Raw genomic sequence first — 27,816 nt, forward strand, 5'->3', positions numbered from 1 at the left:
CCCCCCACACACTACACACAGACTCACACTCCCCCCACACACTACACACAGACTCACACTCCCCCCCACACACTACACACAGACTCACACTCCCCCCCCACACACTACACACAGACTCACACTCCCCCCCACACACTACACACAGACTCACACTCCCCACCCCCCACACACTACACACAGACTCACACTCCCCCCCACACACTACACGCAGACTCACACTCCCCCCCACACACTACACACAGACTCACACTCCCCCCCACACACTACACACAGACTCACACTCCCCCCCACACACTACACACAGACTCACACTCCCCCCCACACACTACACACAGACTCACACTCCCCCCCACACACTACACACAGACTCACACTCCCCCCCCACACACTACACACAGACTCACACTCCCCCGCACACACTACACGCAGACTCACACTCCCCCCCACACACTACACACAGACTCACACTCCCCCCCACACACTACACCCAGACTCACACTCCCCCCCACACACTACACACAGACTCACACTCCCCCGCACACACTACACACAGACTCACACTCCCCCCCACACACTACACACAGACTCACACTCCCCCCCACACACTACACGCAGACTCACACTCCCCCCCACACACTACACACAGACTCACACTCCCCCGCACACACTACACACAGACTCACACTCCCCCCCACACACTACACGCAGACTCACACTCCCCCCCACACACTACACACAGACTCACACTCCCCCCACACACTACACACAGACTCACACTCCCCCCCACACACTACACGCAGACTCACACTCCCCCCCCACACACTACACACAGACTCACACTCCCCCCCACACACTACACACAGACTCACACTCCCCCGCACACACTACACACAGACTCACACTCCCCCCCACACACTACACACAGACTCACACTCCCCCCCACACACTACACACAGACTCACACTCCCCCCCACACACTACACACAGACTCACACTCCCCCCCACACACTACACACAGACTCACACTCCCCCACACACACTACACACAGACTCACACTCCCCCCCACACACTACACGCAGACTCACACTCCCCCCCACACACTACACGCAGACTCACACTCCCCCCCACACACTACACACAGACTCACACTCCCCCCCACACACTACACGCAGACTCACACTCCCCCCCACACACTACACGCAGACTCACACTCCCCCCCACACACTACACGCAGACTCACACTCCCCCCCACACACTACACACAGACTCACACTCCCCCCACACACTACACACAGACTCACACTCCCCCCCACACACTACACACAGACTCACACTCCCCCCCACACACTACACACAGACTCCCACTCCCCCCCACACACTACACACAGACTCACACTCCCCCCACACACTACACACAGACTCACACTCCCCCCCACACACTACACGCAGACTCACACTCCCCCCCACACACTACACACAGACTCACACTCCCCCCACACACTACACACAGACTCACACTCCCCCCCACACACTACACACAGACTCACACTCCCCCCCACACACTACACACAGACTCCCACTCCCCCCCACACACTACACACAGACTCACACTCCCCCCACACACTACACGCAGACTCACACTCCCCCCCACACACTACACGCAGACTCACACTCCCCCGCACACACTACTCACAAACTCACCCGCACCCTCTCGCCCTCACACACTAATATACACACACACGTACACCCTCGCTCACACACACTCACACTTGGTGGTGACCTGCAGCACAAGCTCGAGCCCTTCACCTAGTTTCACCATTTAACTGAGTCGTGACTGTTGTACACGTCTAGTTGGCGATCAGTAGATTTCACTGCAGGATAGGCGTCTTAACAAGAAATTCAAATCTGATCAACATTCAGACCAACCACTGAAGAGGCCGGGAGTGAGACGCCCTGAGTACACGGAGATTGTGCTGACAGCTCGCTCAAACACTTCCTCCTAACAGGCCTGCAGTTCTGGCCATTATTCAGGGTGGATTCTCTTCTCTGGGATGGATTTTACCTCACTGGTGAATGGGATGATTGATTCCTGGGATGAGAGGGCTGTCCTGTGAGGAGAGATTGTGTAGATTGGGCCGATACTCTCTGGAGTTTAGAAGAATGAGAGGTGATCTCATTGAAACATATAAGATTCTTAGAGGGCTTGATAGCTGAAGGTGAGAGGCTGTTTCCCCCTGGCTGGGGAGTCTAGAACCAGGGGTCACAGTCTCAGGATAAGGGGTCGGCCATTTAGGACTGAGATGAGGAGAAATTTCTTCACTCAGAGGGTGGTGAACCTGTGGAATTCTCTGCCCCAGAGGGCTGTGGAGGCTCAGTCGTTGAGTATATTCAAGGCCGAGATAGATGGATTTTTGGATTTTATGGCGAATCAAGGGATATGAGGATAGTGCGGAAAATTGGAGTTGAAAATGGTGGAGCAGGCTCGAGGGGCCGTGTGGCAGAGCAGGCTCGAGGGGCCGTGTGGCGGAGCAGGCTCGAGGGGCCGTGTGGCGGAGCAGGCTCGAGGGGCCGTGTGGCGGAGCAGGCTCGAGAGGCTGTGTGGCGGAGCAGGCTCGAGGGGCCGTGTGGCGGAGCAGGCTCGAGGGGCCGTGTGGCGGAGCAGGCACGAGGGGCCGTGTGGCGGAGCAGGCTCGAGGGGCCGTGTGGCGGAGCAGGCTCGAGGGGCCGTGTGGCAAAGCAAGCTCGAGGGGCCGTGTGGCGGAGCAGGCTCGAGGGGCCGTGTGGCGGAGCAGGCTCGAGAGGCCGTATGGTGGAGCAGGCTCGAGGGGCCAAATGGCCAACTCCTGCTCCTATTTCTTACGTTCTTATGTGGCCCTAGGATGGAAATTAAAGAAAGGAACAAGTGAAAATGGGGGCAAAGATTACAGGCCACTAGTTCCCACCCTAACTACAGGCAGGTGCAAGAGAACGATGCAACGAACTGTGAGCTTAAATTGATCCTCCCGGGGTGGTGAGGCAGTGGTTCAGAGGTCGACTGTAGAGTGCAGATACAGACACTGAGACTGGCCCGAGTCTGGCTCAATTCATCTCAATGCAGCTGATCTGTAAATGCCTGATGACCTTCAGTGCTTAACCCAGTCTGATTCTCCTCTCCTGCAGTGTTATAAGTGCATGAAGGACCAGTACCCTCTGATGGAGCTCAGTCTGCAAGGATCCCGTGTTGTCTACAAGTTCAAACGCAGTAAGAAGATACAGCACGAGCTTAAGATTACGACAGCGAGTAATGAGACTGTGGTGCTGGGGCTTCAGAGTCGCGAGCAGACTGAGGACTGGCGGAAGGTTTGGAGGTGTTAGCACCAGAAACTCAACTCGGTTAGACCTCAGTGACTAACTAGTACAGTAACCCTTGATACGGGTGACTCACCAGTACAATAATCCTGGTTATGAATGACTAACCTGTAGAGTAACCCTTGTTATGTATGACTAACCAGTACATTAACCGTGGTTATTGATGACTAACTAGTACAGTAACCCTTGTTTTGGGTGATTAACTAGTACAGTAAGCCCTGGTATGGGGACTAACTAGTACAGTAACCCTTGTTATGGGAGACTAACTAGTACAGTAACCCTTGTTATATGAGAGCTTAACTAGTACAGTAACCCTTGATATGAGTGATTAACTAGCACAGTAACGCTTGTTATGGGAGACTAACTACAGGAAACTCTCGATTTACCGGCACCTAAATAACCAAAATCTCTGTTAAACGGCAAAATTCAGGAGTAGGTTCAAGTAAGTTTTACTTCATATTTGTGGCCGTTCCTGGATTCGTGGCTGTGTAATCGGGATTCCTGCACTTGTTGCTGAGCAACAGGGACGCTTGGTCTGTGGCCGGGGTTCCTGCAGCTGTTGCTTAGCAACAGGGAAGCCTGGATTTGTTGCTGTGTACAGAGCTCTCGTACCTTTTACTATACCTCTCTGTAATCCGGACTTTTTGATAAACCGGCACCACGCTGGTCCCGTCGGTGCCGGATAAAAAAGAGTTTCCTGTAGTACAGTAAGCCCTGGTATGGGGTCTAACTAGTACAGTAACCCTTCATATGAGTGATTAACTAGTACAGTAACCCTTGTTATGAGAAATTAACTAGTACAGTAACCCTTGTTATGAGTGATTAACTAGTACAGTAAACCTTGATATGAGTGATTAACTAGTACAGTAACCCTTCATATGAGTGATTAACTAGTACAGTAACCCTTGTTATGAGAAATTAACTAGTACAGTAACCCTTGTTATGAGTGATTAACTAGTACAGTAAACCTTGATATGAGTGATTAACTAGTACAGTAACCCTTGATATGGGAGACTAACTAGTACAGCAACTCATGTTATGGGTGACTAGCTAGTACAGTAACCATTGTTATGGGAGACTAACTAGTACAATAACCCTTGTTAAGGGTGACTAACCAGTACAGTAACCATGGTTATGGGTGACTAACTAGTATAGTACCCTTGTTATGGGGGGCTAACTAGTACAATAACCCTTGTTAAGGGTGACTAACCAGTACAGTAACCATGGTTATGGGTGACTAACTAGTATAGTACCCTTGTTATGGGGGCTAACTAGTACAATAACCCTTGTTATGGGGGGCTAACTAGTACAGTAACCCTTGTTATGAATGACTCACCAGTACAGTAACCCTTGCTATGGGGGCTAACTAGTACAGTAACCCTTGTTATGGGGGCTAACTAGTACTGTAAACCTTGTTATGGGGGTCTAACTAGTACAGTGATCCTTGTTATGAATGACTCACCAGTACAGTAATCCTGGTTATGTTTGACTTACCAGTAGGTTAACCCTTATTATGGGTGACTAACTAGTAGAGTAACCCTTGTTAAGTAGCAGTTTGGCGTGAGAATATAATTCAGAAGCCTGTTTGGTTCGTGACAATAAAATACTTCTCAATATTCTCAGTTAGTTAGAAGTTACTAAAGTCTGGAATACAGGTTTAATTGCAACACCCATGACCTAATGAGGGGTCACTGTGTTAATGAACTCCTTCAATTATTGTAAAAAGAAGTGATTTTGTTTCGCAAAGCGTTTACAACATGAAGAGGCGCGGAAGGTGTAGGAGCGGCATGGTGGAGGACGGGCCTGGTCTGTTTCCCCAGGCCCACCTGTGCTATGAAGCAGAGGTCCAGGGCCTCACGGACTGAGCAGGAGAGTTCTCCCCGGCTCGGACCTTCCAACTTCTTCTTGTGGGCTGAAGCCTCATTTCTGAACTCGTTCACTGGATCCGCTCGCACCAAATGGAGTGAGCAAAGAGCCAGTGACGGCCCAGAGATTCTGGAGGGCTAAAGCAGCCCTGGAATCCCAGGTTGTAGCTCGCAACTTGCGTCCTTTATTGATAGCATGAGCCAGGTCATAAAGTTGTCCTGTCGCACACGCAAGGATGTGGTGATGTGTTTGACCACAGTGCAGGTGGCTTGGACACATCAAACTTTATAATACAAGTTGCTTCAAGGTGCCCTGTAACCTAGTGTGGAGAGGCACTGCCCCGTGGAGTATCACAGTGTAGAGGCCAGAATCACCCAGCTTCGATTCCCAGAGTGTGCTGAGTTAGTTGCTGCCTTCAGCCTCGGCGTCAAAGGGTGAATTTGGCCAGGTCAAAGGTCTGCAGTCCTGCCACATCCAGTCGTGAATGGTGATGGACAATTAAACAACTAATGGGAGGAGGAGGCTCCATGAATAACCCCATCCTCAATGATGGTGGAGCCCAGCACATGAGTGCAAAGGACAAGGCTGAAGCATTTGCGACCATCTTCAGCCAGAAGTGCCGAGTGGATGATCCATATCGACCACCTCCCGAGGTCCCCACCATCACAGATGCCAGTCTTCAGCCAATTTGATTCATTCCACGTGATATCAAGAAACGGCTGAGCGCACTGGATACTGCAAAGCCTGTGGGCCCCAACAACATCCCGGCTATCGTGCTGAAGACTTGTGCTCCAGAACGAGCCGTGCCTCTAGCCAAGCTGTTCCAGTACAGCTACAACACTGGCATCTATCCGACAATGTGGAAAACTGCCCAGGTATGTCCTGTCCACAAAAAGCAGGACAAATCCAATCCGGCCAATTACCGCCCCATCAGTCTACTGTCAATCATCAGCAAAGTGATGGAAGGTGTCATCGACAGTGTTATCAAGCGGCACTTACTCACCAATAACCTGCTCATTGATGCCCAGTTTAGGTTCCGCCAAGACCACTCAGTTCCTGACCTCATTACAGCCTTGGTCCAAACATGGACAAAGGAGCTGAATTCCAGAGGTGAGGTGAGAGTGACTGCCCTTGACATCAAGGCAGCATTTGACCGAGTCTGGCATCAAGGAGCCCTAGTAAAACTGAAGTCAATGGGAATCAGGGGGAAAACGCTCCACTGGCTGGAGTCATACCTAGCACAAAGGAAGATGGTTGTGGTTGTTGGAGGTCATTCATCTCAGCCCAAGGACATCGCTGCAGGAGTTCCTCAGGGCAGTGTCCTAGGCCCAACCATCTTCAGCTGCTTCATCAATGACCTTCCCTCCAACATAAGGTCAGAAATGGGGATGTTCGCTGATGACTGCACAGTGTTCAGCGCCATTCACAACTCCTCAGATAATGAAGCAGTCCATGTTCGTATGCAGCAAGACCTGGACAACATTCAGGCTTGGGCTGATAAGTGGCAGGTAACATTTGTGCCACACAAGTGCCAGGCAGTGACCATCTCCAACAAGAGACAGTCTAGCAACCTCCCCTTGACATTCAACGGCATTACCATCGCCGAATCCCCCACCATCAACATCCTAGGGGGTCACCATTGATCAGAAACTTAACTGGACCAGCCACATAAATACTGTGGCTACAAGAGCAGGTCAGAGGCTGGGTATTCTGCGGCGAGTGTCTCACCTCCTGACTCCCCAAAGCCTTTCCACCATCTACAAGGCACAAGTCAGGAGTGTGATGGAATACTCTCCACTTGCCTGGATGAGTGCAGCTCCAACAACACTCAAGAAGCACAACAGCATCCAGGACAAAGCAGCCCGCTTGATTGGCACCCCATCCACCACCTTAAACAGTCACCCCCTTCACCACCGGCGTACTGTGGCTGCAGTGATTACCATCTACAAGATGCACTGCAGCAACTCGCCAAAGGCTTCTTCGGCAGCACCTCCCAAACCCGCGACCTCTTCCACCTAGAAGGACAAGGGCAGCAGGCGCATGGGAACACCACCACCTCCAAGTTCCCCTCCAAGTCACACACCATCCTGACTTGGAAGTATATCGCCGTTTCTTCATTGTCACTGGGTCAAAATCCTGGAACTCCCTCCCTAACAGCACTGTGGGAGCACCTTCACCACACAGACTGCAGCGGCTCAAGAAGGCGGCTCACCCACCACCTTCTCGAGGGCAATCAGGGATGGGCAATAAATGCTGGCCTTGCCAGTGATGCTCACATCCCGTGAGTGAATGAAAGAAAGGTGTTGGGCAAGGCTGCGACGCTCCCATACTCCTCACTCACGGTGCAGGTACATGCAGGAAGAATGGCTTCTTGACTAAGGTACCAGGGAGCCGCTGCTGCCTGTGGGACCGAGTCAGTCGCTGGGGAGGGTGGGGAAAGAGAAACAAGGGCACGATGTATGTGAAAACAAATTGGTCTGAAATGAAACTGGATTTGCCTTTGTGGCTGGTACGGCAGTTTTTACCGTCTTTCCCGTTTTGGCTGCACTGCGTTTAGATTGTTGAAGAGGTGAGCAGCTGCACGCGTTACCGATCGACACCGTGGAATTCACCGAGGGTGCCGGCGACCGCCAGTAAATGTGCCTCAAACAAGGTGAGTCGATAAACGTCCCGCTCACTGCTTCGCCGGGGTGTGAGGTGGTATCTTGTAGAGACACAGGAAATGCCGGAAAGAACCAGCCGGCGTGGACTGGTTAGGCCGAATGGCCTGTTTTGGTGCTCCAACAGCTGGTCTTGTCAGCCTCTGAAAGGAGGAGCTATGGGTCATTGTTTCGAGCAGAGACCCTGCGTCAGAACTCGGAAGGGAAAGTAGGAGAAATCCCATTGCAGGGCTCACCAAAACCGAGAGGGGTCAGGAGGACAAGGGCCAAAGGGCACAGTTCAGATAGGGTCAATACAATGAGTTCAAATCCCCACCACGGCAGCTGTGGAATAAAAAGCTAGTGTCAGTAATGGTGACCATGAAACTACCGGATTGGCGTAAAAACTCATCTGGTTCACTAATGTCCTTTAGGGAAGGAAATCTGCCGTCCTTACCCGGTCTGGCCGGTATGTGACTCCAGGCCCACAGCAATGTGGTTGACTCTTAACTGCCCTCTGAACTGGCCACTCAGTTGCAGCAAACTGCTCGGAAAACACCACACAGACTGCAGCAGTTCAAGAAGGCGGCTCACCACCACCTTCTCAAAGGCAACTAGGAATGGGAAATAAATGCTGGCCTTGCCAGCGATGCCCACATGCCATGAATGAATTTTTTAAAATACAAATATAAAGAGCAACTTACGGGGTTAATGAAAATATGAATACAAGTTCTTCCCATGCCCGAAGCTCACCAGAATCATGGTGATGAGACCCGAGGTTCAAATCAGGCCGAAACCAATTTCTCCTTCTGTATTTAAATGCCCCTCTTTAACATCTCCCTGCATCGCTGGCTGAGGCCGATCGACTCGCGACCAATTGGGATCGACGTCGGTCTGACACCCAGCGGAACCAGCGAGAGCGCTTTGTTCAGACTTCCGTGGCTGTGTATACATGTTTCCAAATAACGTGCTGTGCTCTCATGCAGTCGGTGTTGAGGGGCAGTCGAGGCTCAGTGTCGGAGAGAGCCCCGGGTGAAATGGCCGCTGACAGCACAGCCACCCGAGACACAGGTGAGGCCCCACACTGCACGTCACTCACTCTGCAATTTTGAATGTCTAAAGATTTGTTATTGTCTGTCTAACCAGTCTCTTCCATAGCATTCAGGAACCAAACATTGCACTTGAGACTCTAAGCTTAGCTCAGCTGAGACACTCTTGCCTCTAAGTCAGAAGGTTGCTGGTCTTATGTTCATTAATAAATAGACATTCTTATTATGAACACAGCTAGCTTTTGCTAGTTACTTTATTGAGCACATGTGGACTAGGTACAGTATCTGTAGAGGCTTCCATCTTGACTGCTGCCTTGTGGGTAGCCTAGTGCCTCATGGGTAATGTAGTCTTAATATACATACAGCTGGGTAGTGTAGTCTTAATACATACAGCTATATACAGCTCTACGGCTCCACCTAGTGTCCACTATAGAATGACATGTTATTGATCATTACATCCCCCTTTCTTTGAGGTTTAACAAAATCAATATCAATCAACTTTCAAGAAAACAATAAAGATAATATCAGTAACACTTTTGTTAGTGCTCTATAAACATTTTCAAAACAGTCAACACATTTTCAAAGCTTTACATTGTACTCAAAGATTAAGTCTATCAGGCTTTTTTACTTCACGTGTGGATCTTCTCAACACGGGTAAGTCTGATGTGTCTTCATGAGATTGTTCTGGCGGTGAATGACAAGATGCAGTTCCGGCATTGTCATCAATCTGGTCTTGAATAGTCTCTTGTGTTTTTAGGAGGGAACGGCGGTTCCTCCTGAGAATCTGTCCTTCCTCAGTTCTAACAGTGTATGACCTTGGTCCTACTTCCTCAAGAACTGCAGCTTTCCTGTTCCATGCATCTGGATCCTCAATCCTGACAACATCATCCCTTGTCAATGGTTTTAGAGTTTTGGATGACTTGTCATAGTATGATTTCTGTTTCAGCTTTAACAGTTGAAGTCTCTGTCTCAGTTCCTCACTTTGCTGTTCTTTTGCACAGCAGGGTAGCGTGGTGCGCAACTTGCGACCCATTAGTAGTTCAGCAGGTGAAGAACCACAGTCTAAAGGTGAGGCTCGGTAGCTCAGCAGGGCGAGATAAGGATCAGACTTGCTTTCTGTCGCTTTCTTCAGTAGCTGCTTGAGAACTTGAACACCTTTCTCTGCCTTACCATTTGACTGAGCATACAAAGGACTGGATGTGATGTGCTGAAAGTCATAATGTGCTGCAAACTGTTGCCACTCCTTACAGTTGAAGTACGGACCATTGTCGCTAATGGCAATCCTGGGAATTCCATGTCTGGCGAAGATGGATTTCACATGCATTATGACACTGCTTGCTGTGGTGCTTGAGAGCAGCGCCATCTCAGGATAGTTAGAATAGTAGTCAATCACTTAGATAGTCTTTACCATTTAAATGAAAAAGGTCCATACCAACCTTTTGCCATGGTGCTGTTGGTAAGTCAGCTACTATCATTGGTTCCTTTGTTTGTTTGTTTTGGTGTTTCTGACATGTCTCACATTTGCCTATCATGTTCTCAATGTCCTTATTTATGCCAGGCCAATAAACAGTGTCTCTTGCTCTCCTTTTGCATTTTTCAATTCCGAGGTGTCCCTCATGAATCCTTTTGAGCATGTCTTGACGTAGAGCCTGTGGAATGACTATTCTGTTCTGTTTTAGTAATAGTCCACTTGCGACACTCAATTCTGACCTTATGTGAAAATATTTTGGACAGGAACCTTTTGGCCAACCATGATGAATATTCTCTATTACTGTTTGTAATACTGTGGCCTAGAAATTGGGTATAGCCCCGCCAGCTCATTTGCGCCGTAAATTTTGCGCCCGCCGCGGAGCCAGTTGTGCCCACCCCATATTCACTTTCAGCGCCCCAAAGCGGAACCGAGCGCTGTTCCAGGGTTTGGCCGCTCCGCTTGGGGCGCTGAAAGTGAATTTCAGCGCTCCCGGTCCCGCTGCGCCACCCGATGCGGAGCGGCAGGCTGCTGTACTGCAGGCCTCCCCCTTCTCTTAAGGGGGAGGTGCCTGCAACGGCCGGAGCCCCGATTGCAAGTGCCGGCAAAAGAGCCCGGCACAACGGAGAAGTGCCGGGCTCCACGGAAACCAGCCGGCAATGCCGCGGGGGGGGGTGGAGGAGGCCGGGGAAGGAGGTGCGGGCAGGCGGCCGCCGAAAAAGCGGCCTCCCCGCACCTCCACCTTAACTTGCGCCGCTAAGGCTGCAGTAAGGACCCGGTCTCCCGATGTTGTTAGCGGCCGCCACGGATGAGGCGGCCGCTACTGAAGATGGGGATCGGCGTGGTTTCGGGCGGTACCGGGGCACTGCGCACACCGATGACGTCATCGGTGCCGGCGCAGCGCTACCGGCTAACGCCGATGTTAGGGCCCACCTAATTTCGGGCGCGACGCAACTTCCGGCGCAACCCACTCTTTCGCCGGCGCAACCCACTCTTTCGCCCCTAATTGGGCACAAACGCAAGTGAATTTCTAGGCCTGTATCTTTTACTGTTTCTTCTGCTATTTGCTTTGATTTTGTGTCTGACACGGGCAGCGCAGCAGTGACCATACTCACATGAACATCCACGTCTTCTTCAGTAGAGCTCACATGACTCATTGTGGGTGCTCGGGATAGTGCATCTGCTAACACTATGTATTTGCCTGGCGTGTAGATCAGTTCAAAGTCATATCTTTGCAGCTTCATCATGAGTCGTTGAATCCTTGAAGACATCTCATTCAGGTTTTTTTTTATGATGGCAACCAGAGGGCTGTGGTCTGTCTCAACTGTGAAGGTGGGAAGCACATATATGTAGCCATGAAACTTTTCTAGTCCAACTACCAAGCCTAGACATTCCTTTTCAATCTGGACGTATCGACACTCAGTATCAGTCATAGACCTGGAGGCATAGGCAACAGGCTTCCAATCTTCACCCTCTGCTTGTAGCAAGACCGCACCTAGGCCATCTTTTGATGCATCCATTGACACTTTGATTCTTTTTGTTGGGTCAAAGAAGGTGAGTACAGGTGTGGTTGTCAGCACTGTTTTGAGGTTTATCCACTCTTGTTCATGTCTTTCTGTCCATGCGAACTCATTTGTTTTATGTAGCAGGTCTCGCAGACAGGCTGTCTTGGCTGACAAGTTAGGAATGAACTTTCCAATGAAGTTTATCATCCCCATGATGCGTAGCACTCCTTTTTTGTCAGTGGGTCGGGGCATTTTGAGTATGGCGTTTACTTTTTCCATATCTGGCTCTATTCCTTTACCAGATAGATTATCTCCTAGGAAAGTGACTTCCTGGATGCCAAACTGACACTTGGCTTTGTTGAGCTTCAGTCCATTCCGGCGTATGCTCTGTAGCACTTTAGTCAGTCTCTCATTGTGTTCTTTCAGTGTGGAGCCCCAGATGATGATGTCATCAACATAGACCCGAACTCCTTCCAGACCTTCAATTATGTGTTCCATCGCTCTATGAAAGATTTCAGATGCAGATATTATCCCGGAAGGCATTCTGAGGAAACAATACCTGCCAAATGGTGTGTTGAAGGTACAGTATTTGGTGCTCTCTTCATCCAGTTTTAGTTGCCAAAATCCTTGTGAGGCATCGAGCTTTGTAAAGTATCTGGCACCTGACATTTCACTGGTGATTTCTTCTCGCTTGGGAATCTGGTAGTGTTCACGTTTTATGTTTGCATTTAAGTCATTTGGATCCATGCATATTCTTAGATCATTGTTCTTTTTCTTTACACATACCATGGAGTTAACCCAGTCTGTTGGCTCTTCGACTTTCCTGATGACTCCTAGTGTGGTCATTCTGTCCAGTTCATTCTTGAGCCGGTCACGCAGGGGTGCTGGAACTCTTCGTGGAGCATGTACCACTGGCTGAGCATCCTCCTTTAGCTGGATCTTGTAAGTGAATGGTAGAACTCCAAATCCTTTGAACACATCCTGGAAATTATTCACTACAGAATCCACCGAGTCATCTGGTCTGCTTATGGCACAGTTTATACGGTAGACTCTCTTGACCAGTTCTAAGTCTTCACAAGCTTTGTCACCTAATAGTGAATCAAGTCTTTCAGCCACAACAGAAAACATGAGATGATGCACTTTGTCTTTGACTGTCACTTTAAGTCTGCATACACCTAAGCTATCTATTTTCTGTCCATTATAGTCCTTCAGTAGTACTGACTTTTTGAACATAAGAACATAAGAACATAAGAAATAGGAGCAGGAGTAGGCCAATCGGCCCCTCGAGCCTGCTCCACCATTCAATAAGATCATGGCTGATCTGATCCTAACCTCAAATCTTCTATCACTCTGCATCCACCCGAACCCATGTGATCTCCCGGGAGAGGCGAAAAACCAGATAAAGACCCAATGGCCAATTTGGGAGAAAAAAATCTGGGAAATTCCTCTCCGACCCATCTAGGCGATCGAAATTCTTCCAGGAGATCACTCTGTCCCTATATTTTCTACAGTACTTACCTTCTGTAAAGGCGATCTCCACCCCAGCCAGGAACAGGAATAAAACCATCTCCTGAAATCTAACAGAATTAGAACACAGTAGGAGCAGAACAAGGCTACACGGCCCCTGGGCCCGCTCCACTACCCACAGGGCCATGACCATTCCGAACCCAGACTCATGTCCAATTTCCTGCCCGCTCCCCGTAACCCTTTATTCCCTTTACTTCTAGGAAACTATCTATTTCTGTTTTAAATTTATTTAATGATGTAGCTTCCACAGCTTTCTGGGGCAGCAAATTCCACAAACCTACCACCCTCTGAGTGAAGAAGTTTCTCCTCATCTCAGTTTTGAATGAGCAGCCCCTTATTTTAAGATTATGCCCCCTAGTTCTAGTTTCACCCATCATTGGGAACATCCTCACCGCATCCACCCGATCAAGCCCCTTCACAATCTTATATGTTTCAATAAGATCGCCTCTCATTCTTCTGAACTCCAATGAGTAGAGTCCCAATCTACTCAACCTCTCCTCATATGACCACCCCCTCATCCCCGGGATTAACCGAGTGAACCTTCTTTGTACTGACTCGAGAGCAAGTATGTCTTTTCTTAAGTATGGACACCAAAACTGTATGCAGTATTCCAGGTGCGGCCTCACCAATACCTTGTACAACTGCAGCAATACCTCCCTGTTTTTATATTCCAACCCCCTAGCAATAAAAGCCAACATTCCATTGGCCTTCTTAATCACTTGTTGCACCTGCATACTAACTTTTTGAGTTTCGTGCACCAGGACCCCCAGATCCCTTTGTACTACAGTACTTTCCAGTTTCTTGCCATTAAGATAATAACTTGCTCTATGATTTTTCCTGCCAAAGTGCATAACCTCACACTTTCCAGTATTGTATTCCATCTGCCAAATCTCTGCCCACTTACTTAGCCTGTCTATGTCCCTTTGCAGGTTTTTTATGTCCTCCTCACTCACTACTTTCCCTCCCATCTTTGTATCATCTGCAAACTTTGATATGTTACACTCGGTCCCCTCCTCCAAATCGTTAATATAGATTGTAAAGAGTTGGGGACCCAGCACTGACCCCTGCGGAACACCACTAGTTACTGGTTGCCAATCTGAGAACGAACCATTTATCCCAACTCTCTGCTTTCTGTTAGAGAGCCAATCCTCCACCCACGCCAGAATATTACCCCCAATCCCGTGATTTTTTATCTTGAGCAATAATCTTTTGTGTGGCACCTTGTCAAATGCCTTTTGGAAGTCTAAATACACTACGTCCACTGGTTCCCCTTTATCCACCCTGTATGTTACTTCCTCAAAAAACTCAAGCAAATTTGTTAAACATGACTTCCCCTTCATGAAACCATGCTGAGTTTGCCCTATTAAATTATGTTTATCCAAATGTCCCGTTACTGTCTCCTTAATAATGGACTCTAACATTTTACCAACCACAGATGTTAGGCTAACAGGTCTATAGTTTCCAGCCTTCTGCCTACTACCCTTTTTAAATAAGGGTGTTACATTAGCAGTTTTCCAATCTGCCGGGACCTTTGCTGAGTCCAGTGAGTTTTGGAAAATTATTACCAATGCATCCACAATCCCTACCGCTACTTCCCTCAAGACCCTGGGATGCAAGCCATCAGGTCCAGGGGATTTATCCGCCTTGAGTCCCATTATTTTACCAAGTACCACTTCCTTAGTGATTTTAATCGTATTTAGTTCCTCCCCCCCTAGAGCCCCCTGTTTGTCCAGTGTTGGGATATTCTTAGTGTCCTCTACTGTAAAGACTGATACAAAATAATTGTTCAGTGTTTTTGCCATCTCCATGTTTCCCACCATTAATTTCCCGGTCTCATCCTCTAAGGGACCAACATTTACTTTAGCCACCCTTTTTCTTTTTATATAACTATAGAAACTTTTACTGTCTGTTTTTATATTTTTTGCTAATTTACTTTCATAATCTATCTTCCCTTTCTTAATCAATCTTTTTGTTATTTTTTGCTGTCTTTTAAAGACTTCCCAATCTTCCATCCTCCCACTAGATTTGGCTACCTTATATGCCCTTGTTTTTAGTCGGATACTATCCTTAATTACTTTACTTAGCCACGGATGGCTATCTTTTCTTTTACACCCTTTTTTCCTCAGTGGATTTTGGGCTTTTCTTTCATATTGTTAATGTCACTCATACTGATTAGTTTGCCTTTGCCCCAGTGTCTAGTTTCAAGGTAACTAATGCTCCATTTACCTGCAGTGGGATCATCCATTTGTCCTCTTTTACTGCATTAACTTTATGTTCAGCATTGTCCATTTCTGAGGGCTGCACATTTTCTGTATCCTTTTTGATATTGTCACATGACACCATTCCTACAAAAAATGTCTCACTTAAATCAGTGTCCTCAATTACATTAACTCGTTGCCCTTTCTTAGTTTTTACTTTTGAAAAGCATTGTTTGGCAAAGTGATTCTTTCCATTACACTTTGTGCACATTTTTCCAAACGCTGGGCATTGTCTTAACTGGTGTTTGTAACCACAGCGTTTACAATTAAAAATTTCATCCTCCGATTGCTTTTCATTTCTGTTCTGCCCACGTTTCTTCCCCTTGTAGGACACAGCACTGACAGCAGCATTATCACTCATTACAATCGCATCATTATTGATTTCACTGAAAGTCTTCGCGTGCTTTCGAGCTAGCTCGCTGGCTTGGCATATTTTCACTGCATTTTCCAAATTTAGTTCGGTTTCTCTCAACAGACGTTCCCTGACTTTTTTATCATGAATACCAAACACAATCTGGTCACAAATCATGGATGATTTCAGCTCAGAGAAATTACATGTCTGTGCTTTCAGTTTCAGATCAGTTATAAAGCTATCAAAAGTCTCATTTTGCTGCTGTGTCCTTGAACAGAACATGTATCTTTCATAGGTCTCATTCTTTTTGGGAGAGCAATGTGCATCTAATTTTTCTCTGTTCTCCTCTGGATTAAATACAAATGTATTAAATACCTCTATCGCCTGTGGGCCTGCAACCGTAAGCAGCAATGCTATCTTCCTTGCGTCTGGCTTCGTACCGAATCCGATGGCTGCAATGTAGAGTTCGAATTGTTGTTTAAGAGTCTGCCAATTGTAGTCGATGTTTCCTGTGAGTTTCAAGCGCTCTGGTGGCTTCAAATTCTCCATGTCGCTTTTCACAATTTTCAGTAGATCTTCACCATCCTGGTACCATCTTATGTTCATTAATAAATAGACATTCTTATTATGAACACAGCTAGCTTTTGCTAGTTACTTTATTGAGCACATGTGGACTAGGTACAGTATCTGTAGAGGCTTCCATCTTGACTGCTGCCTTGTGGGTAGCCTAGTGCCTCATGGGTAATGTAGTCTTAATATACATACAGCTGGGTAGTGTAGTCTTATACATACAGCTATATACAGCTCGACACAGCTCTACGGCTCCACCTAGTGTCCACTATAGAATGACATGTTATTGATCATTACAGCTGGTTCAAGCTATTCCGACGCATTCAGTACCGAGGGAGGGCCGAGACATTGCCCAGGCCCCACCTGCCAGCCGTGGCTCAGTGGGTAGCACCCTCACCTCGGAGTCAGAAGGTTGTGGGTTCAAGTCCCACTCCAGGGACTTGAGCACAAAAGTCTAGGCTGACACTCCAGTGCAGTACTGAGGGAGTGCCGCACTGTCGGAGGTGCCATCTTTTGGATGAGATGTTAAACCGAGGCCCAGTCTGCTCTCTCAGGTGGATGTAAAAGATCCCATGGCGCTATTTCGAAGAAGAGCTGGGGAGTTATCTCTGGTGTCCTGGCCAATATTTATTCTTCAACCAACATCCCAAAAACGGATTATCCGGTCATTATCACATTGCCGTTTGTGGGAGCTTGCTGTCTTACATGAGAACAGTGATGACATTTCAAAAGTACTTCATTGGCTGTAAAGCACTTTGGGACGTCCTGAGGTAGTGAAAGGCGCTATAGAAATGCAAGTCTTTCTTTCTATTTTTGGCATTATTTGAAAAAGAGCAGGAGGTTTACCCAGTATCACCAAAAATAACACCGTTAACTGATCATTTATTCATTACAATTTGTGGGATCTTGCTGTGTGCAAATTGGCTGCTGCATTTGCCTAGAAAACAGCAGTGAGTAGATTTGAAACGTAACCCATTGGCTGTGGGACGCCCTAAGGATGCGAGAGGCACTTTATATAAAATCAAGCTCCAAATTTCAATCCTTTAATTCGCATCAATACGAGTGAGGAGACATTGAGAGAGTGACGGTCGCTGGTCTCACACTCTCCTGTACATTGTGGGTGATGTAGGGAGACTGAGAACAGACTGGCCAGAAATTCACCTACAAGGTGAAGGAGAGTTTGTTATAACAACAGAAAATGCTGGAAAAACTCAGCAGGCCAGGCAACATCCGTGGAGAGAAAATAGAGTCAACGTTTCGGGTCGAAACTGTTAGATCCGTGATTCTGAGAGTATGATGTTTTTCAATAACCACACGGATGCTGTAACTTAACAATCAACAGGTATTTACTGGAGTAGGGTAGTCTCAAGACTGGGGGTACAGAGGCATGCTCAAGGCTTATATACAGGTGTGGTCACTGCCGGTACTACAGTATACAGGAGCTGTAAAAGTAGTTCTCTCTTAAAGGCACATACACTACAGAAACCCTTCGTCAGGACTGAAAAAACACAGGAAATGAAACAGATTAAAAGGCCAGTTTGGGGGCTGGGAAATGGGGATGAAAGAACAAAAGAGAAGTGAAGAGACATTAAGAGGTATTCAAAACCAGACGAGATGGTGATAGGACTAGTAAAGAGACAAAAGACGGCTCGAGATTAGGTGTGAAATCACCATCTCGTCTGGTTTTGAATACCTCTTAATGTCTCTTCACTTCTTTTGTTCTTTCATCCCCATTTCCCAGCCCCCAAACTGGCCTTTTAATCTGTTTCATTTCCTGTGTTTTTTCAGTCCTGACGAAGGGTTTCGACCCGAAACGTTGACTCTGTTTTTCTCCACGGATGTTGCCGGGCCTGCTGAGTTTTTCCAGCATTTGCTGTTGTTATTTCGGATTTCCAGCATCCGCAGTATTTTGCTATCGTCGAAGGAGAGTTTGTTGTTGGTCCCCCGGTCAGTTCCTCGACCAACGCCATTGCCACTTGGGCTGCCACATTTCCTTTCTGTAATCTTCACTTTTTATTTTATCTATCTGTAATATTTTCCAAAGATTGAACAGAGGGGCCGGGTTTCTGAGGTAGTTCGGCACTGATGACAGGTAGCCACGTATATATATTGGGGAGGGAGTGGGGGGCAGTAATTAGGAATGTGACTGCTCGCTGACGTCACTCTGTCTGATCTGCCAGGTTATCTAAAGGTGCTCTTGAACAGCCACTGGCAGACCCTGTGGTGTCACATCGAGGACCAAGTGCTACTGATGTACCAAGATATCAGTGGGGCTGGGAGCTTGCATTACTCTGTGAATCTGCAAGGATGCGAGGTCAGAACCCAGGCAGACACAGGCCACAAGTACAAGCTGACCGTCTCGCACCAACGCAAGGAGTTGGCAGTGTTGCAGGTAAGAGGCTCCCGGGTTTGAACGCCCTGGTTGTGAGATGCTAATGTGCAGGTGCCCTGAGGGGTTTCCTCCCCTCCTCATCTCTCCTGAAGGCACCGACGTTTTCTGGGGTCTAGCTCCAGTGGCATGGGCAGTAATCCGAGCCCTCACCCAGCAGACCGATCCTCAGCGCTCCCTCATCCGATCTCCAGGCACTCGCGCACTCCAGGACTGGTCACGGTGGAGTCATTGGGGGCAGGCACTGAGGGCAATAGTGTGTAACACGGCGTGCACTGTGGGACTGCAGGGGATTTCCCCCGCCACCCTCTTTCTCCCCCGATGCTTACTGGCAGCTCTTCAGTGCCTTGGCAGTTAGCAGGCTAGTTGACCGTGGAAGGCAACACCACCTGAGCACATTGCAGCGAGGGTGACTGGATAACAATCAGGAACGCCAGCTGATTGTCTCCCCTCCCCTCCCTAGCCCAGGGACGCTGGGATAAGTTGCAGTGTCCCCGAGGGAAGGTGCAAGGGACGGGGAAATCGAAGCTGGAACTCAGTGTCCCAGTATAGGGATGTAGGCGGCAGGTTTTGACGGGGGGGGAGGTGGAGGTGGGGTGTCGGATTGGATTGTGAAGCTCACACTGTGTCTCCAATAGACCAGCTCACCTGAGGACAGGGATCGGTGGCTCGGCCTCCTGCGGGCAGGGTGTGCAGCAGACACAGAATCAGCTCATCTGTACGAAGACACTGTCCTGCAGACTGGAACACAGACCGCTCCAAGAGACGGAAACCAAGTCAGGTCAGACAACCCTCTCCCATCTCTGCACAGGTCGCTGCTCCTTCCCAGTGCTGATTGTTTCATTTAATTATGAATGATAGCATTACTCTGGGGAATTACAGCCTGACATCGGTAGTGGGGAAAATGCTAGAGTCCATTATAAAAGATGTAATAGCAGAGCACTTGGAAAACAGTGACAGGATTGGACAAAGTCAACATGGATTCACAAAAGGTAAGTCGTGCTTGACTAATCTACTGGAATTTTTTGAGGATGTAACTGGTAAAATAGATAAGGGAGAACCAGTGGATGTGGTGTATCTGGACTTTCAGAAGGCCTTCGATAAGGTCCCGCAAAAGAGATTAGCGTGTAAAGTTAAGGCACATGGGATTGGGGGCAAGGTATTGACTTGGATAGAGAACTGGTTGGCAGACAGAAAGCAAAGAGTTGGAATAAACGAGTCTTTTTCAGAATGGCAGGCAGTGACTAGTGGGGTACCGCAGGGATCGGTCCTTGGACCCCAGCTATTCACAATATATATAAATGATCTGGACAAGGGAACTAGATGTAATATCTCCAAATTTGCAGACGACACAAAGCTGGGTGGGCGTGTGTGCTGTGAGGTGGATGTCGAGAAACTCCAGGATGATTTGGACATGTTGGGTGATTGGGCAGAAACATGGCAGATGCAATATAACGTGGATAAATGTGAGGTTATCCACTTTGGTAGCAAAAACAGGAAGGCAGATTATTATCTAAATGGCAATAGATTGGGAGAAGGGGAAGTGCAACGAGACCTGGGTGTCCTTGTGCACCAGTCGCTGAAGGTAAGCATACAGGTGCAGCAGGCGGTTAAGAAGGCAAATGGTATGTTGGCCTTCGTAGCGAGAGGGTTTGAGTACAGGAACAAGGATGTCTTGCTGCAGTTGTACAGGGCCTTGGTGAGACCACATCTTGAGTATTGTGTGCAGTTTTGGTCGCCTTATCTGAGGAAGGATGTTCTTGCCATGGAAGGAGTTCAGCGAAGATTCACCAGGCTGATACCTGGGATGGCAGGAATGACGTATGAGGAGAGATTGGGTCGATTGGACTTGTACTCGCTGGAGTTTAGAAGAATGAGAGGTGATCTCATTGAAACTTATAAAATTCTAACAGGACTGGACAGACTAGATGCAGGAAGGATGTTCCCGATGGTCGGGGAGTCCAGAACCAGGGGACACAGTCTAAGGATAAAGGGTAGGCCATTTAGGACAGAAATGAGGAGGAATTTCTTCACCCAGAGAGTGGTGAGCCTGTGGAACTCTCTACCGCAGAAGGCGGTGGAGGCCAGTTCATTAAATATATTCAAGAAGGAGTTTGATATATTTCTTAAGGCTAAAGGGATCAAGGGTTATGGGGAGAAAGCAGGGACTGGGTACTGAATTTGGATGATCAGCCATGATCGCATTGAATGGCGGAGCAGACTCGAGGGGCCGAATGGCCTACTCCTGCTCCTATCTTCTATATTTCTATGTTTCTGTGAATGAAACTTGGAATTTAGGCTAAAATTGGCTGATTCTTCTCTCTTTAGTGGACACATCATAACACAATAGAGGGGACAGAGAGTAAAATTCTTCCTCTTGCCATTCAGTCACTGTGAATAGTGCGCATTAGAACAGCAGTGAAAAATCAGTAAATGGTTAACTGAAATGACATTACTGGTGGTTAGGTTAGACAAAGCATTAAAATATTAACTGCTGGTCTGAAAATTCAGGTTCAATATTCACACCTCTGTATTTTTTCATTTTTGGATGTAGTATTTTTATCACTGTGGCCCAGTGGGTATCACTCTCCCCTCTGAGTCAGAAGGTTGTGGGTTCAAGTCCCACTCCAGAGAAATCTGAGCACATAATCCAGGCTGACACTCCACTGCAGTGCTGAGGGAGCGCTGCACTGTCTGAGGTGCCGTCTTTCAGATGAGACGTTAAAACCGAGGCCCCGTCTGCTCTCTCAGGTGGATGTAAAAGATCCCATGGCCACTATTTTGAAGAAGAGCAGGGGAGTTATCCCCGTGTCCTGGCCAATACTTATCCCTCAACCAACATTACTAAACAGATTATCGGGTCTGATATTTGCAGCTGAACATGTGGGGCAGGGTCTGCCTCTATCCCCATCATCTGATTTTCCCTCAGCCCTGGAGAGGGTCTGTGCAGCCGCCAATGAGATTCAGATCGGGTGCAGAGAGTGGGTACATTGGTGTGAAAGGATATTTACTAGTCCTAGCCCCTTTGGGGCTATCCCGGATCAGGCGTATTCCTCAGACGTTCACTTTCAACTAAAGTTTGAGGTAGCCAAATCCTAAAGACGCTTAACTGGGTCTAAAGGTCCGGGCCATCTCTTCCTAAAGGAAAGGAGCAACCTGAGAATGTTACTGTCCTCCAGATAGCACTCTTAATAAGTTTAGCCAGACTGTAACATCCCGGATAGTATGAGGGTCCGGGGATCTCCTTCAAAGAGTGTACAGAGATTGGGTTTGCGAGTTATTGATACAGAAGACTTATGTGAGACAATTCTAAAAATATATAGAGATTTATTAAAAGAATCAACATGCAATTTACAGTTAGTGAATCAATCAATCGCAACGTTAACAGTTCTAAAAAGAGAAAAAAATACGATCTTTTTAACAGGGAATCTTACTTTTAAATCTTAACTTTGCTACAGTATTACGGTTCTTAAAATTTTCTATACAGGATATCCATCAATATCAAATTACCTTCGATCCCCGAGGTACAAAGAATGGAAAACCACAGAGCCACCTCTGTAGTTGAGAATCGCTTTGCCCGATTAAAACGAGTCTGATATCCCATTTGAGACATCAATATTTATACCCTTTTTCAGTTGTATCCCATAAGGTTTCTGCTGATCCAAGTTAATTATCACTATTCATCTTTCTGCTGACTTCTTGCAATTTTTACTGCCACATCGGCAATAGTTATTGAGAGTTTTTACCATGTGTGTGAAGGCAGATGTCCCTTATTTCATGTGTCATCTTTACGAGGTTTAATTTAGATCACCTATCCAGGGTTGACCATTGTTCTGTCCCCAAAAGGCCAGCCACTCAGAGCCACCCATTCCTCTGTTTCAATAAGGTTATTTATTCAGGGTCAACAACTTGTCCTGTTTCAATAGGCAGAATTCTTTCATAACTATTTCATAGTTAGGTTTCTAAATTTCCAAACCCAGTTTGTCATGTTTTAAGGAGTTTATAAGGTAGAGTTCCTTATAAGGTACTCTTCCGGGTCAACCACTGGCTTATCTCAACAAGGCCAGAATTCTTTCATAAGATAGTGTATTTTTCTAAAAAGGTTATATAATATATTCCTTCACGGGTTTTAAACTTACAAAAAGAGACGAAACAGGCAATTGTTAGCTAAATTCAATGTTTCATTCACAGACTAATATTATCATTCATAATTAAAGTAAACACAAAGATGTACATAGATAATTAAAATGTCCTGGACAGGTACAGAAAATAATCAAAGCCCTGGTTAGACCACACCTGGAGCACTGGGAGCAGCTCTGGGCACCACACATTTGGAAGGATACATTGGCCTTGGAGGGAGTGCAGCGTAGGTTTATTAGAATGATACCCGGACTCCAGGGGTTAAATTACAAAGAGATTACACAAATTAGGGTTGTATTCCCTGGAATTTAGAAGATTAAGGGGTGATTTGATCGAAGTTTCCAAGATAGTAAGGGGAACTGATAGGGTGGATAGAGAGAAACTATTCCACTGGTTGGGGAGTCTAGGACTAGGGGGCAGAGTCTAAAATTTAGAGCCAGGCCTTTCAGGAGTGAAGTTAGGAAACACTTCTACACACAAAGGGTGGTAGAAGTTTGGAACTCTCTTCTGCAAATGGCAATTGATCATTTTAAATCTGAGATTGATAGATTTCTGTTAACCAAAGGTATTGAAGGATATGGGCTAAAGGCGGTTTATGGTGTTAGGTCACAGATCAGCCATGATCTCACTGAATGGCGGAACAGGCTCGAGGGGCTGAATGGCCTCCTCCTGTTCCTATGTTCCAAAGCAGAAGGAAGATCCCGTTCTGAATGTTGGATTTTTGCACCTTCCTATTATACAACAAACTGCTCCCGCGATCAGAAGGCGGGTTTATTTCCAGCTGCTCGCCAGTGCTGTCCTGTTACTGGGCACAAGGAGCCAGGTGAGAGCCACCGGGGGTTAATAGAGCTGAGCCCCTCCGCAGTGCTCCTGAAACACCATCTGGCTGATGGTGGTTGAGTGGAAGTGAAGCAGCTTGGGACGGTGAGGAGCTGCTGTGCTAAAGAAGGTGCTGACTTTTGCTGTCTTCCCGCGAGATGATATTTTAATTGTTTCCAGTGGATTGCAGCTGCGAAGACTCACCACTCCCAACACGTATATGGATGACCCGTTTGGCCACGTGTCCAGTCAGACCCCCCGAGAGGATCGAGGCTCCAGTGCCTCGCGGCAGACGGTAGGTCAGAAAACAATGACATTAGAGCTTTGTAGAGCCGCGCGGTTTTTTCGGACATTCTTCCTGTCTTGGTCCCCTGTTCCCACCTTGTTGAAGAGGGCAGATGATGGCCTGCTTGGAATACTGGGCCGGCATTGGGTAACTGGTCAGTGGCAAGGCTACGACCCAGGTCCATGTCCAAGGTGCCCATCTCTCTAAATTTGGTCTGGCTATGGAGAAATGGGGGTGTAGTGGTTGATTAATAATCCCGAGAACGCAAGTTCAAATCTCACCAGGGCAGTTTGAGAATTTGAATTTTTAAAAATCTGGAACTAAAAAGCTGGTCTCAGTAAAAGTGACCATGAAGCTGTCGGATTGTTGTGAAAACCCAACTGGTTCACTCATGTCCTTTAGGGAAGGAAACCTTACCCGGGCTGGTCTAGTCCCACACCAGTGTCGTTGACTTTTAACAGTCCTCTGAAGTGACCTAGTAATCCACTCCGTTGTATCAGTTAGGGATGGGCAATAAATGCTGGCCTTGCCAGCGACGCCCTCATCCCAAAAATGAATTTAAAAGAAACACCTCGTTTTTTTTTTTACATTTAACCCCTCCCTACAGTGGCTAGGCTGAGAACTTGATGGACACCGGGGAAATCGCAGGCACAAGCCCACTTCCTACACTCTGGGGAACAGCATACTGGAGCTCCCAAGTTTTGCCCCACTGGAATGCCCTTGTGCCCACTCAGTAAGTCTGAGACCTGTGAAGCTCACGCCTGGACCAGGTATGTGATCCAATCGTGTATCTACACAATGACACAAGTCAGCACAGGCCGACGAACATTTTGACCATCCGGTCTCATCCTCCCATTTGAGAGTGTCCTTGTTCCTACTGGAATCTCTTTCTCACACCTGCCGAAGGTTATAGCGATGAGCTACTAACTGCGAGATTCCAAGTGGTGGTGAAGGAAATGCCACTTGCAGGATTTGCTTTTAGCTAGGGGGGCGAGGGGGGAAGTGAAGTTTGAACCCCTGAAGCTTTGTTGAAGGTCACTGTGATGATTGAATTGAAATCTGGTCTGAAGATTAGATTCTTGCTCCATCTTCTTCCAAAGCATGTGCAATGCCTCATCTCTTTCCAAGAGCCGGCACAGGCACGACGGGCCATAGAAACATAGAAGATAGGAGCAGGAGTCGGCCATTCAGCCCCTCGAGCCTGCTCCGCCGTTTAATGAGATCATGGCTGATCATCCAAACTCAGTACCCTGTCCCTGCTTTCTCCCCATATCCCTTGATCCCTTTTGCCTTAAGAAATATATCTAACTCCTTCTTGAATATATTTAATGAATTGGCCTCAACTGCCTTCAGTGGTAGAAAATTCCACAGGTTCACCACTCTCTGGGTGAAGAAATTACTCCTCATTTCTGTCCTAAATGGCTTACCCATTATCCTTAGACTGTGACCCCTGGTTCTGGACTCCCCGCCATTGGGAACATCCTTCCTGCATTTAGTCTGTCTAGTCCTGTTAGAATTTTATAAGTTTCGATGAGATCCCCTCTCATTCTTCTAAACTCCAGTGAGTATAAGCCCAATCGATCCAATCTCTCCTCATACGTCATTCCTGCCATCCCAGGTATCAGTCTGGTGAATCTTCGCTGCACTCCCTCCATGGCAAGAACATCCTTCCTCAGATAAGGCGACCAAAACTGCACACAATACTCAAGGTGCGGTCTCACCAAGGCCCTGTACAACTGCAGCAAGACATCCTTGTTCCTGTATTCGAACCCTCTCGCTACGAAGGCCAACATACCATTTGCCTTCTTAACCGCCTGCTGCACCTGCATGCTTACCTTCAGCGACTGGTGCACAAGGACACCCAGATCTCGTTGCACTTCCTCTTCTCCCAATGTAAAGCGCCAGTAGAAATAGAATCATAGAAATTTACAGCGTTGAAGGAGGCCATTCTGTGATTAAATAGAAACAGCAATACAGAAACAATGGCGTTGAATTAAAATAAGATGGAAGACTTTCTGCAATTTCCCCCTTGCAGTGAGTTCCCAAAAAGGTGAGGAATAGAAACTCACAAGAGTGGGGTTTTTCCGATGGGTAAATCCGCTGCTTGGAGTGCCTCTGGACCATTCTCACAGGTTTGAGCTGACCTCCGTTTGTTTTCAGCAGAGGGTCGGTTTGCCAAGCCATGAAGCGGTAAACAGAGAATGCACAGCATTTCCAGAGAGGGGCCTCCAAGGCAATACAAACAACAACAACACAGCGAGATACAACACGCTGCCAGGTGGTAAGTGTTGACCGGGCACGCTGGGGAAACCGTGTGTAAGAGCTGCTTTCTTCTTAGGTTCTTCCTTCACCTGTCCCAGTGACACTGTCCCATGACCTGCTGAGGTCAATCTTAAACTGGCCATTAGGATGGCCTTTAAATTCCATGTGACACTTTTACGTGGGAAGTGATCTGGGAAACACCTCTCACGTACTACGACGAAAGCAAAATACTGCGGATGCTGGAAATCCAAAATAACAACAGAAAATGCTGGAAAAACTCAGCAGGCCAGGCAACATCCGTGGAGAGAGAAACAGAGTTAATGTTTCAGGTCAATGACCCTTCGTCAGAACTGAGAAAAAAGCTGGAAATGAAATAGATTTTAAAGCAAGTTTAGGGGCTGGGAAAAGGGGGTGAAAGAACAAAAGGGAATGGCCTGCTTGCTCCTGTTTAACTTCATTTCTGGCCCTGCTCCACTTACAGCTTGTTGGAGGCTGAAGATTCGCAATTATCTCAGCAATAGGGAGCGAATCAGGATCATTGGCTCAGTTATAGGAGAGCACCTGACAACAGTGCCAGATCCATGGGAATATGGTCTCCAATGTCGCCGATCCCTGGAAGTCGGGTCCTTTACATTGAAGAGGACCACTGATGATGGGATGGAGAATCTAGCAGTGCCATTCCTTAAATGTAGAAGGACCTTTAATCTACCTTGGGACCTTCCGTGTGGCTGAGATTGGAAGCTGGGCGTGGGTGAATTACAGGCACCAAGCCACAAGCAGTGTGACGTACTGGTGTATTCAGATGGTGCATGAACATGGAGGCTACTGTGTCACTGCGCCCATGGGGTGTGTTGGAGAAGGTTTCATCCCCGGACGAGGGTGATCTCCTGGGTCCCACTATCTATCTGTGTTGCTGTGGACAATGTAGACATTTTAAACTTTCAGTTGACCAAACCAGGCGAAGGCAGAGACTGCATACACTTGTAGTTTGGAAGTGATATAATCAGCCTGAAAGGGAAGATTGAGGGACCAATTAGTGAGGAAACACTGCAGCCCCATGAAACACTTTTAATTTATGCATTGTTTTCCCAACAGCATTTTCTGAAACTAACTTCTTAAAATCTTGGAGTGACTTTGAAATCAAAAAGCGCGGCGCTGAAAAGGAGCCTGCTAGGAACCAGTCGACACAGACGGACAAGAAGGATTTCAAAGAAGCGATGGATTTCTTGTCTGGTACGCAGAGGGTGAACTATCCCAGTGCAGGTTTTGTAAGAATTGTCACTGGTGAGGAAGAAGTAAAAAAGATTGGGTAGATTTATTGATCCTGTGCTCCCAAC

The 27,816-nt window shown here is 47.5% G+C and overlaps 1 protein-coding gene across 2 annotated transcripts in view; it reads left to right on the forward strand.

The window, feature by feature from the left end:
* The first annotated feature begins 3,094 nt into the window (after positions 1-3,094).
* LOC147098076 (actin filament-associated protein 1-like) overlaps positions 3,095-27,816 on the forward strand; it is a 35,260-nt gene continuing 10,538 nt past the window's right edge. Inside the window, exons 1-8 of one of the 2 annotated variants that reach the window (XM_085971314.1) lie at positions 3,095-3,340; positions 7,773-7,868; positions 8,841-8,925; positions 18,764-18,975; positions 19,611-19,753; positions 24,112-24,226; positions 26,378-26,498; positions 27,575-27,712. In XM_085971314.1, the coding sequence (XP_085827440.1) occupies positions 3,110-3,340; positions 7,773-7,868; positions 8,841-8,925; positions 18,764-18,975; positions 19,611-19,753; positions 24,112-24,226; positions 26,378-26,498; positions 27,575-27,712 (1,141 nt within the window). In that variant the 5' untranslated portion in view covers positions 3,095-3,109. Of the gene's footprint in view, positions 3,341-3,364; positions 7,869-8,840; positions 8,926-18,763; positions 18,976-19,610; positions 19,754-24,111; positions 24,227-26,377; positions 26,499-27,574; positions 27,713-27,816 lie in introns of those variants that run through there. The other variant, XM_085971312.1, reaches the window with a different exon arrangement.

This window comes from Somniosus microcephalus, chromosome 30 (assembly GCF_052327205.1).
Source record: "Somniosus microcephalus isolate GS21.2 chromosome 30, FLI_Smic_1.0, whole genome shotgun sequence".
NCBI lineage: Eukaryota > Metazoa > Chordata > Chondrichthyes > Squaliformes > Somniosidae > Somniosus > Somniosus microcephalus.